Below are 16,988 nucleotides of genomic sequence, written 5' to 3' on the forward strand. Positions count from 1 at the left end.
AAATTTAGTTATACATAATGAATAAATTTGAATTTCTGAAAGTTCCTGCCAAAGATGGCAGAGGAGGACTTCTTGGCAAACCAAAGTCTTCTATAGCTTATTAATAGATACCAAAGTATATGTATTAAAACCTTTAATATTGTCATGTAGTGTTTCCATTCTTTTCTTAAAAGCTACGAACTTTTAGGAGCCATATAGAGAGGTAGAAATATGATGTTGGGGTCCAGTGCAAACAAATGTTTAAATCATCGTTGAAACAGACATCTGAGACATCTGCATTTTATAGTGTGTGTTTATAGAATGAATGTTTATAGAATGAACTTACTAATGAATTTTGGAAAGGCAAATCTAAGTTCTCAGGATATTTTGTTATGGGCATGAGGTGTTGACTCTTAAATAGAAGGGTCAGTGCTGTGACCCAGTGGATTAAACTGCTGTCTGTACTTAATCCCAGGTGCTGTGATCGAGCTCTCTGCTAATACACCTGGGAGGGCAGTGGAAGACTGCCCAGCTGCCTGGGCCCTGCCACCCACAGGGCAGACTCAGCTGGAGTTCTAGGCTTCTGGATTTGATCTGATCCAGCCCTGGATGTTGTGGCCATTTGGGTAGTGAACCAGTAGATGGAAGATCTCCCTCTTTCTGTCTCTCCTTCTCTTTATAACTCTGCCTTTCACATAAAGAGAAAAAAATGTTAAAATAAAATTTATTTGAAAGAACTGGGTCAGAAGAAAGCCAGGAACCTATACCTCAATGCAGATATCCCATGTGTGATAGGATCCCAAGTATTTGACCCAAATATTTGGTGCCTCCAATGGTGCACATTGGCAGGAAACTGAAATTGTGAATAGAGCTGGGACTCAAACACTGTGATATGGGATGCAGCTGTCCTACACAGCACCTTAACCTCTGCACCCTACAATACCTGCCCCTCGTTATTGCTTTTTTTTTAAAGATTTATTTATTTTTTATTACAAAGTCAGATATACAGAGAGGGGGAGAGACAGAGAGGAAGATCTTCCGTCCGATGATTCACTCCCCAAGTGAGCCGCAATGGGCTGGTGCGCGCTGATCCGAAGTCGGGAACCAGGAACCTCCTCCGTGTCTCCCACACAGGTGCAGGGTCCCAATGCATCGGGCCGTCCTTGACTGCTTTCCCAGGCCACAAGCAGGGAGCTGGATGGGAAGTGGAGCTGCTGGGACCAGAACCGGTGCCCATATGGGATCCCGGGGCATTCAAGGCGAGGACTTTAGCCACTAGGCCACGCCGCCGGGCCCTCATTATTGCTTTTTTAAAGAAATGGAAGGAATCCTTGTGATAGGATCTAAAGTATAAGACATGTGTGTCACATGCCAGCCCCCAGGGTTCATGTTTTCTATTTTTTTTTTTTCGCTCTTGCAGTACTTGGGATGCATTGAAGTTCTACGCTCCATGAGGTCTCTTGACTTCAGTACGAGAACACAGATTACCAGGTAAGCTCACCTTAAACATGAACTCCTGTGATTTTGCTGCAAAAGGGAATGATCTCAGACCTCTAATAGTCTAGAAACTCCTAGAAGGAAACACCTCCCATTGGAGTGTCAGTGGCTGGTAGCAGTGTGTCAAGATTTACTATGTGTCCAAGACGTTGGCTTGTCTATGTAACACGTACCTCTTAGCAAGGGCATTTCCAAGGACTTGTGCCCTCCCAAGGTCTTTATCAAGCAACCATTGTGCTTACGCTTATTTCTTGAATCTACAAAGCTCTCACGTATAACTGATACCTCAAAAATTAGCCAAACCATATAATTTTCATAAAAGAAAGTCAAGATGTGAAGTGAGAATTTCCAGCAGTGTACACTGAGAATAAACTGCATAGAACCTGAGTATGGAATATGAATGGAAGTGGGCGTTTTAATAGGCAGGTCAGTTCTATAAGGTGTCGGTGGTTTTGACCAGGTTTTGTATATTCCCTATCACCAACTAGATGCTAAACTTCTTGAGAGCCAGTAATTAAGCATTACTTTTGTAACACATTTTAGCATGGTGTAATTCTTGGTAGAAGTTGCATCTTTCGGTAAATGTCCATTCTGAGTCACTTTGAAGTTTGGGAAGGATTCTATGAAACTGCTATATTTCTATGGATATAGGAGGTTTAAGTTGCTTCTGCACTGTAAAATTGCTTATTTTAAATAGTGACCTCAGAAAATGCCTTCTTGCTTACTTCCTTTAAGTCACGCCTTTGAGTTAGACAGCCAGTCTAAAACTTGAGCTTTAGGAAGCAATTTGTGTGGTAATTAGCTGCTAAGTCATGTATGCACCTGGGTTCTGATTTAAGCACCAAACTGACACCTATTTTTCTTCACTGAAGAAGTTTTTGATAAAAAAATTGATGTTTCTCTTCTCTCTAAAACAACTTGAGACCCATGGTTTGGCAGCATTCCAGTGCTGATGATCTGCACGAAGGAAGGAATCAGCTCCTTCATAGCCCGGGACTAGACCGGGACTTCAGAAAGTCCACAGAAAATGAAATTAAAACATATGTTTATTTTGGTGCAAAAGATTTTTTGGAATCGTGTTTCTTTTCATAACACACTTGAGCTTTTTGAAGGTCCCTTATAATTGTAGAAAATGAGAAGGTCATAGGTGTTTTGCAGCAAGAGCATTTCGAAGAAGTTTGGGTGTTCCGTAGTCACCTGTACATTCACTTGGTGAAAAGGTGACATGGTGTGGTGTCATGTGCAGACCACTTTGCTAGTGCTTGGGGGGATGTGTACATTGTATGACACTGTTTGCACTCTTCCTGCTGTTTGCAAAGGCATACCAATTGATTAGAGAGGCTGGACTCCAATTACAGATTTCAGAATTTTGAGATGATTTCATGTCATAGTTTTCCTGTTGCATTTATAGAGCATTGGTTATTGGCTATTCACACACAATGAACTAGGCAACAAGGCTTTCTGTTTTGCAATGTTTCCTAGTGTTGGGGACAAAGATATTTATGCAGATCATTGATGTCCACTTACCTGGTTCTGTTCCTTGGAGGTGAGTCTGGGATGGATGCACAAGATGATAATACTAATTTTCCATTCATTGGGGGATGTGATTTTAGTACTCTCTGGTATGGAACCTAAATGGGAAGAAGCAGTGACAATACTGTTAAAGAAGATGATGCAGATGGTGATGGGATTGGAGGTTAGGATTCCTCCTGCTCCAGTCCCACTCCATTTAGATTTGTGCAAAGGAGGTGCAGTGTAATGGAGCAGGTTGAGCACCATTGTTGGACTTGGAAAACTTGGTGTTGAATTTTGGTTGTACCAGAGTTGTCTTAGGTTCTAGTAGATTTTTTTTTTTTGGAAACTGCATTTGCTCACAACAATGAAGTTTTCTGTATCTTGTGGCCTTTGTATCATGTGGCATGCTTCTTACTTGCTTAACAACTGGAGATCACTCAAAGCGAACAGCAGAAGGAAGCCCTTCGCATGCCTGAGCAGAGTACACACAGCCATGTTCTGTAGGTGTGGCACTCAGTTGAGCTTTGAAGATCTCAGTGGTAACTGTTGTGCCTGTGACTAAATTCTGTCACTAGTTTGCTTTGTATACCAAAGACATTCTTGGAGAGATATAGAGAAAGTGGATATTAAAGTTAAGTTATACTATACAGATACTAGGAAAAGTTTGTTTCCGAGTTCGTCTTTAGAAAAACATACGAGGCATTTTAAAAACTAAATAATATCTTCTTTCTTTTGTTTTCAATTTTGGATAGAAAAGCATTATACATAGATGTAATTTGCAGGTTCTGGTAGCTTTATCATACATCTTTTGGTCAGGGTTGGTAGAATTTTCTACTGTTTCATGCATCTGAGCATACATTGATCGTGGCACCAGGTGTGGATTACAGATGTCTAAGAATGGAGTTGCGTCAATAATGTTGTTAGTGCCCAGGTAGCTATTACAGGTCACACAGCCCATACATCTTGGGCTGAAATGCTTGGCAAATCAGTGCCCTGTACATGGAGGGGACAGCTTAGCTGTAGAACCCAAGTCTACAGATTTCTACCTGTATAGGTTTGGCCTTGACTCCCAAAGAACACAGTGTTTGAGAAAGCCTTCTTTTTCATTCTATTTTATTTTTAATTTCATGATACAATTCCATAGGCTCTGGGACTTCCTTACCCCCTCCCCAAATTCCATCTCCTCAACCGTTTCTCCCCCATATTAATACAATAGTATAATGCTTCATAAGCAGTCATAAATCCATCAATCTCTATTCAAGTGTGTCCTGACTTTGCCAGTGCAGACAGTGCCAGATAGTCCAGCATCTTCTTGTAAGGATATATCCAACAGTCTCATTGGCAATCCTTTGAAGTGGAAGCAGAGATGCATACTGCCCTGCCTCTTCACATCTGGGTATGCAAGTCTCTGTTATGCCATTGCTACACACTCCTTTAAATGAAAAACCATAAAATAAGATCAGCAATAGGAATAATGTTAAAAAATGTACACCACCATCATTGAATTAAATAACATGCTATGGCATTACCAATGTGTCAATGAAGAAATAAAACAGAAAACAAAAAAGAACATGGTGCAGAACATGGTGCTACTGTATGATCTATAAGTCAATGAGGAATTTAAGAGAAAAGAAGCTATTTGGAAGAAATGAAAACAAAAACAAAAAAATCAAAACCCATGGATTGCAGCAAAATCAGTATTGAAAGCGCTATTGATCTTATACTTTGCATAAAGGTTGCCTTATATCAGAGAGAACATGTGGTATTTGTCCTTTTGGGATTATTTATTTCACTGTCCATAATAGTCTCTAGTTGGGAACATTTGGTTGCAAATGGTAGAATTTCATTCTTTTTAGTGGCTTCGTTATTGATTTCTCTTTGGATGGGTGGCTGGATTGTTTCCATGTCTTTGCTATTACAGATTGTGCTGCTGTAGATATAGGATTACAGACCCCTTTCTCATATGCAGATTCTTTTGTATATTCCTAGAAGTGGGTCACACAGCAGATCAATGTTTACTTCTCTAAGCACTCTCCATATTGACTTCCATAGTGGTTGTACTAGCCTGCACTCTCACCAGCAATGAAGAAAGATACCTTTCTTCCCACACCCATGCCAGCAGGTGTTGTTAGTAGGTTTCTGAATGTAGGCCAACCTCACTGGAGTTAGGTGAAATCTCAATGTGGTTTTCATTTGCATTTTCCTGACTGCCAGGGAGCCTAAGCATCTCTTCATATGTCTGTTAGCCATTTGAATTTGTTTTAAAAAATATCTGTTCGAGCCTCACCAAGGACTATCAGTATGAGCACCGAGGACTACATCCCTACTGCCAAGGAGACCACGGGGGAAATGGAGTGCCTTCAGAGGCCAAGAACTCTGAGGTCACCCACCCCCATTTGGATCTAGAATGTGGAATGGAAGAAGCCCAATTCCTGCCTTGCAGGATCCAGGGTCATCGGAACGACAACCAGGATCCCTGAGCGGTCCGCAGAAACAGAAGAACAGTAAACTTCCTTTGGGACTAGGGAGAGGAGCTTTCTCTGGCCCTTGCCTGCTTCAACTTTGGGTCCCCACCCTCTCTCGTAAGGACCATCAGGATAGCTCCAGAAACCCCTCAAAACAAACAAACAAATGAACAAACAAACTAGAATAGATAGACAGAGAACAACTAGGAAAGCTTAGAAACAGACAGGAAATGGTCAGCGGGGATGCACTTACAACTCACTGGGTGGGACACAAAGATCAGTTACTCCTCTCTGGGGTAATAAAGATTTCTCTGCACACCCCTCCCAAAAACGTTCACCTAAACTGTTGACATATGTCCTGTTAAAGTTATAGAGTTAGACTACCCGAAAAACAACCAGGTTCAGCAAAATCATGCTTCAATGCTATAAACTGCTAAAGACTAACATTAAAATAGACAAGAGACAGCTGAATAGCAATCTATAGCCATTTTAAGGTATATAGAACACGGCTGAATGTAAACCAAAATTGAAATGTCTATGAGGAAGTCACAGGTTGTGGTCGAGATCATGCATTTCTCTAGTAACATATTGGTTAATCAACACCATGTCAATTAATGCCATAATGTTGTAAATGGTTGGAAATATTATGTTGGGACTTTTAATTGATTGGAATGATACTCTGCCGGCTCTACCTTCAGACCAGAGATGGTCTCACCAAGAAGCCATTGAACTTACCAGGACAATAAGATGCTGGACTTTATGCTTGGTCAAAACCTCCAATGAAAGAATGTCAACTGAATTTGAACTATGGAAATGCAACAAGGTGGAGCAATCCACCGTGGGGGGCGGGGAGGGTTTGGGGAGGGGCGGGGGGAATCCCAGTGCATAAAAAAATGTGTCACATAATGCAATGAGATTAATAAAAAAAAAATCTGTTCATTTCCTTTGCCCATTGAGAAGGCCTTCTTGAGGGTACAGAGACGCACACCAGTAGAAAAAGATTCTGCTGATGAAGTTTATTTCCCAGTGTGCCCTGCGCTCATGCCTCCTGAAAGTGTCTCTCTTTTTTTTTTTTTAAAGATTTATTATTATTGGAAAGCCGGATATACAGAGAGGAGGAGAGACAGAGAGGAAGATCTTCCGTCCGATGATTCACTCCCCAAGTGAGCCGCAACAGGCCGGTGCTGCGCCGATCCAAAGCCGGGAACCAGGAACCTCTTCCAGGTCTCCCACGCAGGTGCAGGGTCCCAAAGCTTTGGGCTGTCCTCGACTGCTTTCCCAGGCCACAAGCAGGGAGCTGGATGGGAAGTGGAGCTGCCGGGATTAGAACCAGCACCCATATGGGATCCCGGGGGGTCCGTTCAAGGCTAGGACTTTAGCCGCTAGGCCACGCCGCCGGGCCCCTGAAAGCGTGTCTTGTTGAATGTGGCTTCGAAGTGTGGCAAATAACACTGCTCTCTTGTAGATCCACAGTGTATGTTTACAAAATCAAAGGCTACACTGAAATCTTGCTGTAACGGGCAGTGACACTTGACCATTCTAGAGTTCACTAAACTTACTCAATGGCCTCTGTCTGTGACTTGGATTTCACCCCAATGTTCAGGGAGGGGGCAAGCTAGAGTTGCCCTGTCTGAGTTGTGCAGGTAGTTTTCACACTGGTCTCTGTGGCTATAGGTGCTGGACAGCCACAGTGATGGACGGATGCTTTGCTGTGCCACCCATCCCTCCCTGAAAATTGCTGTTATTTCATGCTGAGGGATGATGGGAGATGTGTAGCTGTAGTTCTCATAGGAGCAGAACACACCAGATCTCACAGTGAGGGTTGTGAACATGGGGTGTCATCCTGAGTCTGAAAGTGTACAGTGGTTGTGGAGGGGTTGTGGTTCTTCCTCTCTGCCCTCCACTATACCTGGGGTGCTGAGCTCCAGGATCTTTGAATCTGATCTTTGCAGCCTGGTGGGGCCCAGTCCTAAGGATGTGCAGGAAACTCCTGTTGGTTGCTAAATCTTCAGAGATATGACATTTTCTCCCCTGTAGTTTTATTTCCTCACCTACTTATTTATCTTTTTGTTTATTTATGATGTTTAGTTTTGCATGTTACTTAAGACACCCCAACTTATTCCTAGAACATAGAAAGCTATAAACAAATCTGTTCACAGTTAAACCCAAAGCACTTGGCAAACTGGCCCTTTCCCCAGGTATACATTGCAAATACCTGGTGTGGATTTGGGGTGTGTATATGCTGCCGACTTCCTGCACTGCTCATATGTGCCAACATGAGATCCACTTCCACCTAGAGTCCTGAGGATACACGCACTTAGCTGTGTGAGCTTCTGCCACACTTCCAGGGTGGGTGGCAGGTGGGTTTATAGCACACCACCCAGGAATCAACATACATCTACCTGCTCAAATTACAGCGTGAATAATGCATCTACCTTACTAATTTTTTCTTTCTTCATTTTGGAAGTCACCATAGTTTCAATGGCCCTGGAAGCATTGTGTGACCTAGACTTACACAGGCCAGCACCAGTGCAACTCCAGTAACAGGCCACCATGCCAGAGGCACCCTCAGCAATGGATATTCTATCCCAGTCTACTGCACTTGTTCACGTGTGAGTGAGCACCTTTTCAGAGACCCGTGTGCATCCTTGTCTGACTTCTTGCAGAAAAGGGGCTGGCCAGGGTGTGTGCTTGCAACCTCCACCACCCGCAAGCATCCACTGACATCCCCTATCAGACATTTCTGTGTCGCAGAAATATTTAATCCCAAGTTTATTTGGTTATCCAACCATGCACCTTGCATAGTGTTAGGAGAGACCACATTGATCAACAGGACATTTGTGTTGTTTGTAGAGGATTTTCTGTTTTCAGAACATTGCTCTGGCTGGAGAAGGTGCCTGGGACCAGAAGGTGGATGAACTCAGGGAGCCTCAGAAGTCAAGGGAATGCCTTGCAAGCGCAAATGCACATGTCCAGTAGCAGGACACCAGTGCCCCGGAGGCAATGGAGATCTGGGTATTTTTTGTTCAGGCTCTGTGGTCTTTATTTGCTTTTTGAGAGTGGGTAGTATGAACTCTACCAAGTGCCTGTGCCGTCTGTTCATGAAGGGCATTGTGTTAGGGAGAGGGTGACTTCTTGCTTTCCCAGCCCAGTAATCATGATTCCGAAGGGTCTTACCTTTGGAACTCCAGGGCAGCAGTGGTGTTCAAGACACACACCTGCACCCTTGGACACATGAAGTAGGACACAGAACTGACTCTTGCACCTGATCTTCCTTAGATTTGATCTTCCAGAATCCCTTCTTCAATTCTCAAAAATAAATGCCACCAGACTTGACTCAGGATTAACGTGCCAGGGAAAGGAGCAAATCCATTTTTGCGGATTGTTGGAAGCTGGTTGAATTTCAGAATCAGAAAGGAAAGCTCTGGTGTGAATAATACATCCCTCCCACCCTGTGCAGAGTGTCTAGCGTAGGCTTGCAGCCATCAGGCCTCATTCTAGAGGTGCTTGTCTAAATGTCTTTTGTAACTGAGTGTCTTGCCACCCTGCCCTGCAGGGTCTGGCCTACAAAGGTTTGGTGTCTTCACAGTTTAGAATTCTGTTTGAAACATACTGTTACCTGCATGTGTGTGCCTGCTGCCTTTGTAATAAAGTTCACCAGGGCAGATACCAACTACAATTATAATGTGTTTAGGTGTGCAAAAAGTGTTAGATATAGGGGTGCCACTACAGGTCTTTGGGGGTTGCAGGACAGGGACCGGAGCTGCGAGGCAGTAGCATACACATTCGCTGCAGATGTGTCCAGCTTATAATGGAAATATGGAGGAGGGTGCCTGTGGGCCTAGTTGAGTCCAGGAAGACTTCCCAGAGGGGACTATATTTAGGCCAGGGTGATTGTCTCCTCACTTGAAGAGTTGAAAGTGACATAGGACTAGGTGATTGCTTACACTTGGGCTGGACTCTCAGGCCAGACCACCAGGTGCCTTGCAAGGTGAACAGAGTCACTCCTGAAATCCTGTCATCAGCCCACACAATTTCGAATTCATGTCCAATGGTAGGGCCAGAGTCCCCTTGGGGAAGCTCCTGGGTCAGTTGGTGCCCACCAGAGTCCGTCTGGGCCCCACAGGCTGGGCTTCCTCCAGGCTTCACCCTCATCTACTATGTCCAGTCCCTCCACCGTAATGCATGCTACTAGCTTAGTTCAAATTTTGAGGTCAAGCAAGACTGTTATCGTGGAAATGCCTGGGTCAGTCATGGGGGTGGAAAGACCCCAGGCATGGGAGTCTCTGTATTTCCTGGCCGCTGCCAGGCAGCCTCTGAGATCAAGTGTGAGCAGCCTATCCAAGGAGTCAGAGTGGAGCTGACCACAGGGGCTGGGCTTGCAGTGGGTGCTGGGCTCAATGGGAAGCTGGGTGTCTGCCACCAACTTCCTGCTCTCATCACTGCCTGGTTCTTTGGGGTCAAGAGCAGCCACCTGAGGAGGCTGGAAAAGGTTAGAATTAGGGAGACCAGACACGGCTGCTCAAGGGAGAGTGGTTATATTCAGGGGCTGACCATGTGGCTCAGAGTGGCCAGGGCTGCCAGCCGGTGGCACTGGCTGAAGGTAACAGTGGCTGTCTCCTTGCCTTGGGCTGCTTGGTGGGGCTCCTTTGGACAACTGCTCTGTTCCAGTCTTTGGACAGCAAGCTAGCATTGGCCCCTGGGAGCAGAGATTATGGACATGATGTGAGTTTCCTTAGCTAGTTAAAATGAGGTCAGGCACTTTGCAACCACTGAGAGAGGGACACATGTTCTCCAGTGGGGCCAAAATGTCTGAGCACGGAGCCTTCCTATTCCAGGGAATGGCACTGCCTTCCCCGCCTACCTGCTCACTGGGAGACTTAAGAACAGCTAGGTGCTAGGCAAACTCAGAAATCCAGATTTAGGGCTGTTTATCTCCAATATAATTTTTAAAAGCTTTGTTTTGCTTATTTGAAAGGCAAAGTTGAGAAAGAGAGGCGTCTTTGACCTGCTGGTTCACTTCTGAAATGGCTGTAAAGATGGGCTGGGAAAGGCCAAACCTTGGGACCAGGCATTTCTTTCAGGTGTTTCATGTAGGTACAGGGACGTGAGTATTTGGGCCATCTGCTACTGCTTCCCAGGCACATTAACAGAGAGCTGGATGGGAAGTGGAACAGTTGAATCTTGAACCAGTACCATATGGGATGCCAGCATGGAGATGTTGGCTTACCTGCTATGCCATAGCACTGGTCTCACCAATCTTATCTTGACAAGTTCTCTTTATACATTTCCATATAGGACAACACCTACTATTTATTGATACTATTATGGTTATCAACCAGTTCACCCCAGGGCATTTTTTTCCATAAGCACACCATCTGTTCATTCAACCAATGTTTATTACACATGAGCGATGTTCATGACTGCTTAGATGTTGAGAATGAAGTGCTACGGAAGAGCTTACCTTCTCTGGTGGGGAGAGGTCCGCATAAGCAGTCTGTTAAGGAGAACCATAGAACAGCTCATGTCATTCAGCATCTCTGGGTGGTGATGTGGGTGCAAAGCATCTTCTCAGTAACTTGGGAGACAGATTGGGTGCACAGGGTGGGAGGTGGGGAAGCTGAGCATTGGGAACTCGGCACAAATTGCTGGAGAATACTTGACTAGAACATGGTAAAACTGAGGTTTCACAAAACAGTTTGAATCCAGAGCTGGAAGTGTTGAGTTAGTCCAGTCTGCCTCTATGTTGAGCATCCCTCGTCTGAAAATCCAAAATTCCAAATCTGAAATAAGTGGCGATTTCTACAGCATGTAGCTTTGCTTCATGCACAACATTATTGTCTGTTGTATAACATTACCTTCAGACTGTATGTATAAGGGTCTATGAAAAACAACTGAATTTTGTGCTTAGACTTGAATCCTACCACTAGATATTATTATGGATATGCAAAAGTCCCCAAATTTGAATGAGAAGACACTGTGGCCCCAAGTATTTTGAACAATAGATGTCCTTTACTTGGTTTTGCATCCTTTAGGAAGTCGTGTGTAAGCAGAAGTCCCACAAAGAGACTGAGCAGGTGGGTACCCTGTGGAGGGTGGAACTCACCAGTTAATACCAAAAACAATCAAGGCACATTGTTTCTCACAGTGTTGTGGTACTGTTTCTCATGGCTTGAACAAAGTCAACAGGAAAGCAGGGCTTGTCAAGGCACTAGCCATCCTATGGAGAGGGATGACTACAGGACTAACGAGGTCTCAGCCAAAGCTGCCCTTCTCTCTTCTGCTTTCTTTCATCTTGGGAGCAGCAACTGTTATTGTAACTCTGTGCCAGCAATTCTTGGTTGAATTTCTGCCTAACAATAGAAGGAAATGGGACAAGATGAAGGTCTTTATAGCAAAACAAAAAACAAAAAAACAAAAACCAAAAAAAAAAAAAAAAAAAACCCACAAAAAACCCACACAACAATTTATGTAAACATCTTGCTGGATGGGGTAGAATGTGGGGAGGTAGGAGGTCTGGAATGAGGTGGGCAAGATGGGGCGCAGAGCAGTGTGGACTGGCTGGAAAGAAAGGATGAGGTGTCATCTTTCTCGGGAGAGGTCTGCCTTTCTTTGCTCATCTTGAATAAGACCCTCTGGCTTTGTTTACCACCAGCACTGGGAAACAGACATCATTCTGTGTCCTTGTTTCCCCTGTCATTTCATTCCCTGATTAACAGGCCATGTCAGGACAGGCAACTCATCATCCCTTTCTGGCCAGCTGCTGTGGCATTCGGTCGGATGCAGCTGTTTCTCTCCCAGCAGGGACATATGTTGCCTCAGGGCACGGACACTTCTGATCAGGTGTCATGTCTCTGAGAACCCCCAGGGGGATACCTTCCCCACGGCTGCGTCCCAGTTGACTAGGTATGGATGGGTGCCAGCAGCTCCTTACCCAAGCGTGAGGGTGGACAGCCAGCTGGCCATGAGGGTGACAGTGATCTGGCAGAGTGTGTGGCTAGATAAGTTGTCATTGAAATGTAGAGGAAAGACTTCAAGCTCGTGGGAGCAGGTGGTTAGACACATGGTGCCTAAGAATGCTTGCACAGAAAGTTGAGGACTTTGTTGAGCTTAACACATGGAATGTCAAATCTGTTGGTTAGTTTACTTCCAGACTTCTTTGTAAGTCCCAAAGCTGGCTCTGCATCACTCCTGATTGGAACTGCCTGGTTCTAAGGAGATGTCTCTCTGAAGGCTGGAGAAACAGAGTGCTTCCCCATGGAGATTTTGTCTCAGGGGTGGAGGGTAAGTCCTGGCAACCCCAAAGGATCCTGTGAAAAGAACATAGTGCCAGAAGGAAAGGAAATGGGCTCCGTTGGAGTGTGAGTTTTGTAGAGAATCAGGCAAGCTGCTTTGAGCAAGGCTGAAGTGGGGGTGGGGCAGTGTCTGCATTCCATGACTCTGACTTGGGGCAGGGTCCCCAGACAGTTGATAAATATACAAGGGTCTTGAAAAACATTCACAGGAAATGTGTGTTATGAAAAAAAACTAGGTCTGTATTTCATTTTGGGGGGGTGTAGTCATATAAACTAAGCTTCCATTGTTCATTTTTTGTAAACGTGGTGGCCATCATTGATACACAGATCATCTCCTTTTCTAACAGAGTGTTTCTCAAGTTTGGCACATCATCAGAATGACCTAGAGGCCTTCTGACCATACAGATTCTGGGACCTACCCCATAGCTTCTGGCCAGGCAGGTCTAGGGGTGTGTGTGTGTGTGTGCACGTGCGCTCCAATTTAAATTTCTATCATACTCTTAGGAGATACCAGTGCTATGGGTCCAGGTACCTCATATCTCATTCTGAGAATCAGTGTCCTAGAATCCTATTTTTAACTTCTGAGCTGTTTGCAGCCACCATCTAGGAAGCTGTAGCTTTGAAGATGAGCCTGCCTATTCCCCTCCACCCCCAACCAAGTGATCCCACTCATGCAGAAATGTTACAAATGGAGAATGTAGATAGCTTGGTGGCTGAGAATGGTTTAAATAGAATCCGTGACACGAATCTGTGGTATTCCTTCCCAGTCTGTTCCTGAGGGCCATCTGGATGGCACATATTTAGAATCCTCCTGCCAGAAGCACGTTCGTGTCACAGGGCACCCTTCTGACTGCTCCTTTCCCGTTGGGCTCTGAGCTCACTCATCCCCAGAGAGATCATTCCACGAAGGCGGATGCCTTCTCGCTGGCAGAGGCATCCGCGTGGAGTAGGTCTTGAGGTGTCCTATCGGGGTCTTTCTGCCAGGCTCTACAACTTCCCAGCTTTGTTCTGGTATACCTAATTCCAACTTTTTGGTATCTCAGAGATGTACTTGGAGCCATTGTGGTATTGATAGAGAAGTGGTTAGTATCAGAAAGGTTCTTTATTTGCTTTCTGGGACACGGAAGGCCTCAGACATGTTGGTTATTATTGATATTTTCATTTGGAATAGCATTCTCTTCCTGTTGCTCAAAACCCTTCCACGTATAGGAGTTCGTGCATCCACATCTCCACCTGTGGGTTTTCTTGGATGTTCAGGCCTGTGTGAACAGCCTCTGCTGGACACAGGTCTCAAGCAGCGGTGGGGCCGTTGTTCACCCACAATCTACAGAATATGTACAATGATTAAGTCCTCCTTGAGTGCCCAACATGCTTTTGTGAACATTCCTGGTGATGTTTCCTTTGCACCAACCACAGGGAACACCTGTAAACATTGTATCTGTGTGCTTGGGCTTGAATATCCAGCCACAGACCAAAAGATAATCGGGTGGAATTCATCTAGAGACTTGCTTCTTGTACCTTGTACTAGAATCTTAAAGGACACAGAAAATCTTTCATCCACTATAAAACATCTGCTGTGAAACACTCCATGATTTTGTAATTGAAAAAAACCCCTGCCCATTAACATTGACGCAATGGTGTCGTATCCCTTGGAATAAACTGATGTGTCTGTGTGTATAAAGTGGTGCACACAGATATATATCATTATATTCTTTGTCCATCTGCTTAAAGGGAATTATGAGCTGTGAAAAAAAGGCATGCCTCATAACTTTTTCGTCTAGGATCTGGATATTATGGAGTAATTTGTTCTGTCATCATTATCCATGTTTTTTAAAAATTTTATTGGAAAATCACATTTATAAGACAGAAGGAAAGACAGAAAGATCTCCTGTCCATTGGTGCACTCCCAAAGTAGCTGCAACGGCTGTTGCTGAGCCTATCTGAAGCTGAACCAGGAGCTTCTTCTGGGTCTCCCACACGGATGTAGGATCCCAGGCATTGGGCCGTCCTCGACTGCTTTCCCAGGCCACAGGCAGGGAGCTGGATGGGAAGTGGAGCAGCTTGGATAGGAACTGGTGCGCATATGTGATCTTGGCATGTGCAAGGCGAGGACTTTTGCTGTTAGGCTACTGCACTGGGTCCTATCTGTGGTTTTTTTTTTCCTCCCTGAAGTTTTATTGTTCTTCATACAATGCCATGAGCATTGGAAGTCAGTGAAGGCAGAATCAGAAAAATAGTAAAAATGTTTGTATCTAAAGTATTTTTTTAAGAGATCATTAGCATTGACAATTGACTACTTAGATTTATCAAAAAAAAGTTGAAGTGATCGATACCAGGAATGAAAGAAGGTGTTTTTCCTATAGGACTAGACACTGCAAAAAAAATAGTAAAGGCATATTATGAACACCTTTACGTCAATAATTTTGGCAGTATGGGGTAGGTGGTTAAAAACAGCATTAGGAATGCCTGTGTCCTGCATCCAGGTACCTGGGTTCGAGTCTTGGCTCTGCTTCCTGCTGATGCACATCTGGGAGGCAGCACGGCGTATGCCAGGACACAACAGGTGCAGTGAACAAGGCGGAAGGACGGGGACTGAAAGAATGAGGGCAGTATGTCTCAGAAAACCAGGGAGGGACCAGGGGTCCCTGTGCTCAGAGGCACCAGGGCAAACAGCCACCCCAGTGTCCTGTGTTTACTGATCAGATGCGGAAGTAGCAGTTAATGATGACAACTTCTGAGGAAGAACATCAGACAGCATGCTTCTACACAATTTTTGTTTCCCGCATCCTAAAGAACAATCTGATTAGTACAAGGTGATTTGCAGTTTTGTGTTCTGGATCCTGTTAACATCCACCTAAAGCCTTTGGTGCCAGCCTATCCGATTTCCCATCCCTGGGGACAAAAGCTTGAGGTGTTGGCGTATACTGTATCCTTGATTTGCACACGTACACCAGTTGTCTCCTTTGGAGTTTCCCAAGCCACAAGTGTAATGGCTAACTTTGGGTCACTTCAAGGGTAGCTGCCATTGTGGCAGTGGCCTTACAAAGACAAGGCAGCAGTGATCATGCAGGGATTTCAGTTCCTGACACCCCCGTGGGAGACCCAAGCCTGGCCTAGCCACATTGTTGCAGGTATTAAAGTGAGCTAATCCATGGAAAATCTTTCCTTCCCTCCCTCTGAAATAAAAATTAAAAATAAATGCATATTAAAGCAAATACATTTGAAAATATAGGTGAAATGGATGTGAAATACAAGTAACAAAGGTTACCTAATAAGTACCCTCAATTGGCTATGTCTGCTAGAGAAAATGAATTGCTATTTAAAAAATCCCTTCCCATAGAAGAGATTTCTGGACCCATGGTTTCACTGGTCAATTCTACTAAACGTTTAGAAAAAAAAAAAACTAACACTAATTCTCCACAATGTTTTCTAGAAAACAGGAGTGGACACCCTCCAGTTCATGTTGTGAGGACAACATCATCCTGAGACTAAAAGCCAAAACAGTACAAGAAAACTCATGAACGTGGAGCATAAAACTCCAGAGATTTTCCCACATTGATTGGGCAATGTTTCAAAAAGATGATGATACATGATAGGTTGGAGGGTTTTTCCAAGGTTTGAGATGTCGGTTTGACATTCAAGAAATCAATACATACAATTTCCCATATAAGTAGACTGAAAAGGAAAAGCTCACCAGAGACAGAACACTCTTTGAGAAAATTCAACAATAAGCTCATGATTAACTGCTTGAAGAACACTAGGAATATAAGGCAGCATTTTCAATCTCTAATGAGGCATCCACAGAAAGTCTGCAGCCACTCCCACCGTGCAGGTGAAAACTGAGCATTTGCCTTGTAGCATCAGAAACGAGATAAATATGCCTTTTCACCACTATTTTTAATTTTATCATTTTATTTTGAAACATTTTATTGAAATACAGTCTAATTATCAAGAAATGGATGTTTTACTCTCTGACCCCGCTCAAATCCAACACCCAAATGAAGAAGAAAACATTGAAGTATCCAAAAATCCTCACTTCTCCTTGATATTTCTTTTTCTTTTAACTTGGGGAAAGAGGAGAATTTTATTATACATGGTATAATTCTGTGAAGCAGTATTTATAACTAAAATCATGGTGATATGATATGCACACAGTTTTTTTCCTCTCTATAGATTAATTTCCCGTATAGAAAACATGTACTTTTTTCTTTGGGGCATTTGTCTTTCTGTGTCTGAT

The 16,988-nt window shown here is 44.0% G+C and overlaps 1 protein-coding gene across 1 annotated transcript in view; it reads left to right on the forward strand.

Annotated features, from left to right (window-relative positions):
- Positions 1-16,988, forward strand: part of SHC3 (SHC adaptor protein 3) — a 158,334-nt gene that overhangs the window by 41,593 nt on the left and 99,753 nt on the right. The window contains exon 2 of the mRNA XM_004581265.4: positions 1,400-1,470. Within this exon, the coding sequence (XP_004581322.2) occupies positions 1,400-1,470 (71 nt within the window). The remainder of the gene's footprint in view (positions 1-1,399; positions 1,471-16,988) is intronic.

Source organism: Ochotona princeps, chromosome 14, assembly GCF_030435755.1.
Source record: "Ochotona princeps isolate mOchPri1 chromosome 14, mOchPri1.hap1, whole genome shotgun sequence".
NCBI classification, from domain to species: Eukaryota; Metazoa; Chordata; class Mammalia; order Lagomorpha; family Ochotonidae; genus Ochotona; species Ochotona princeps.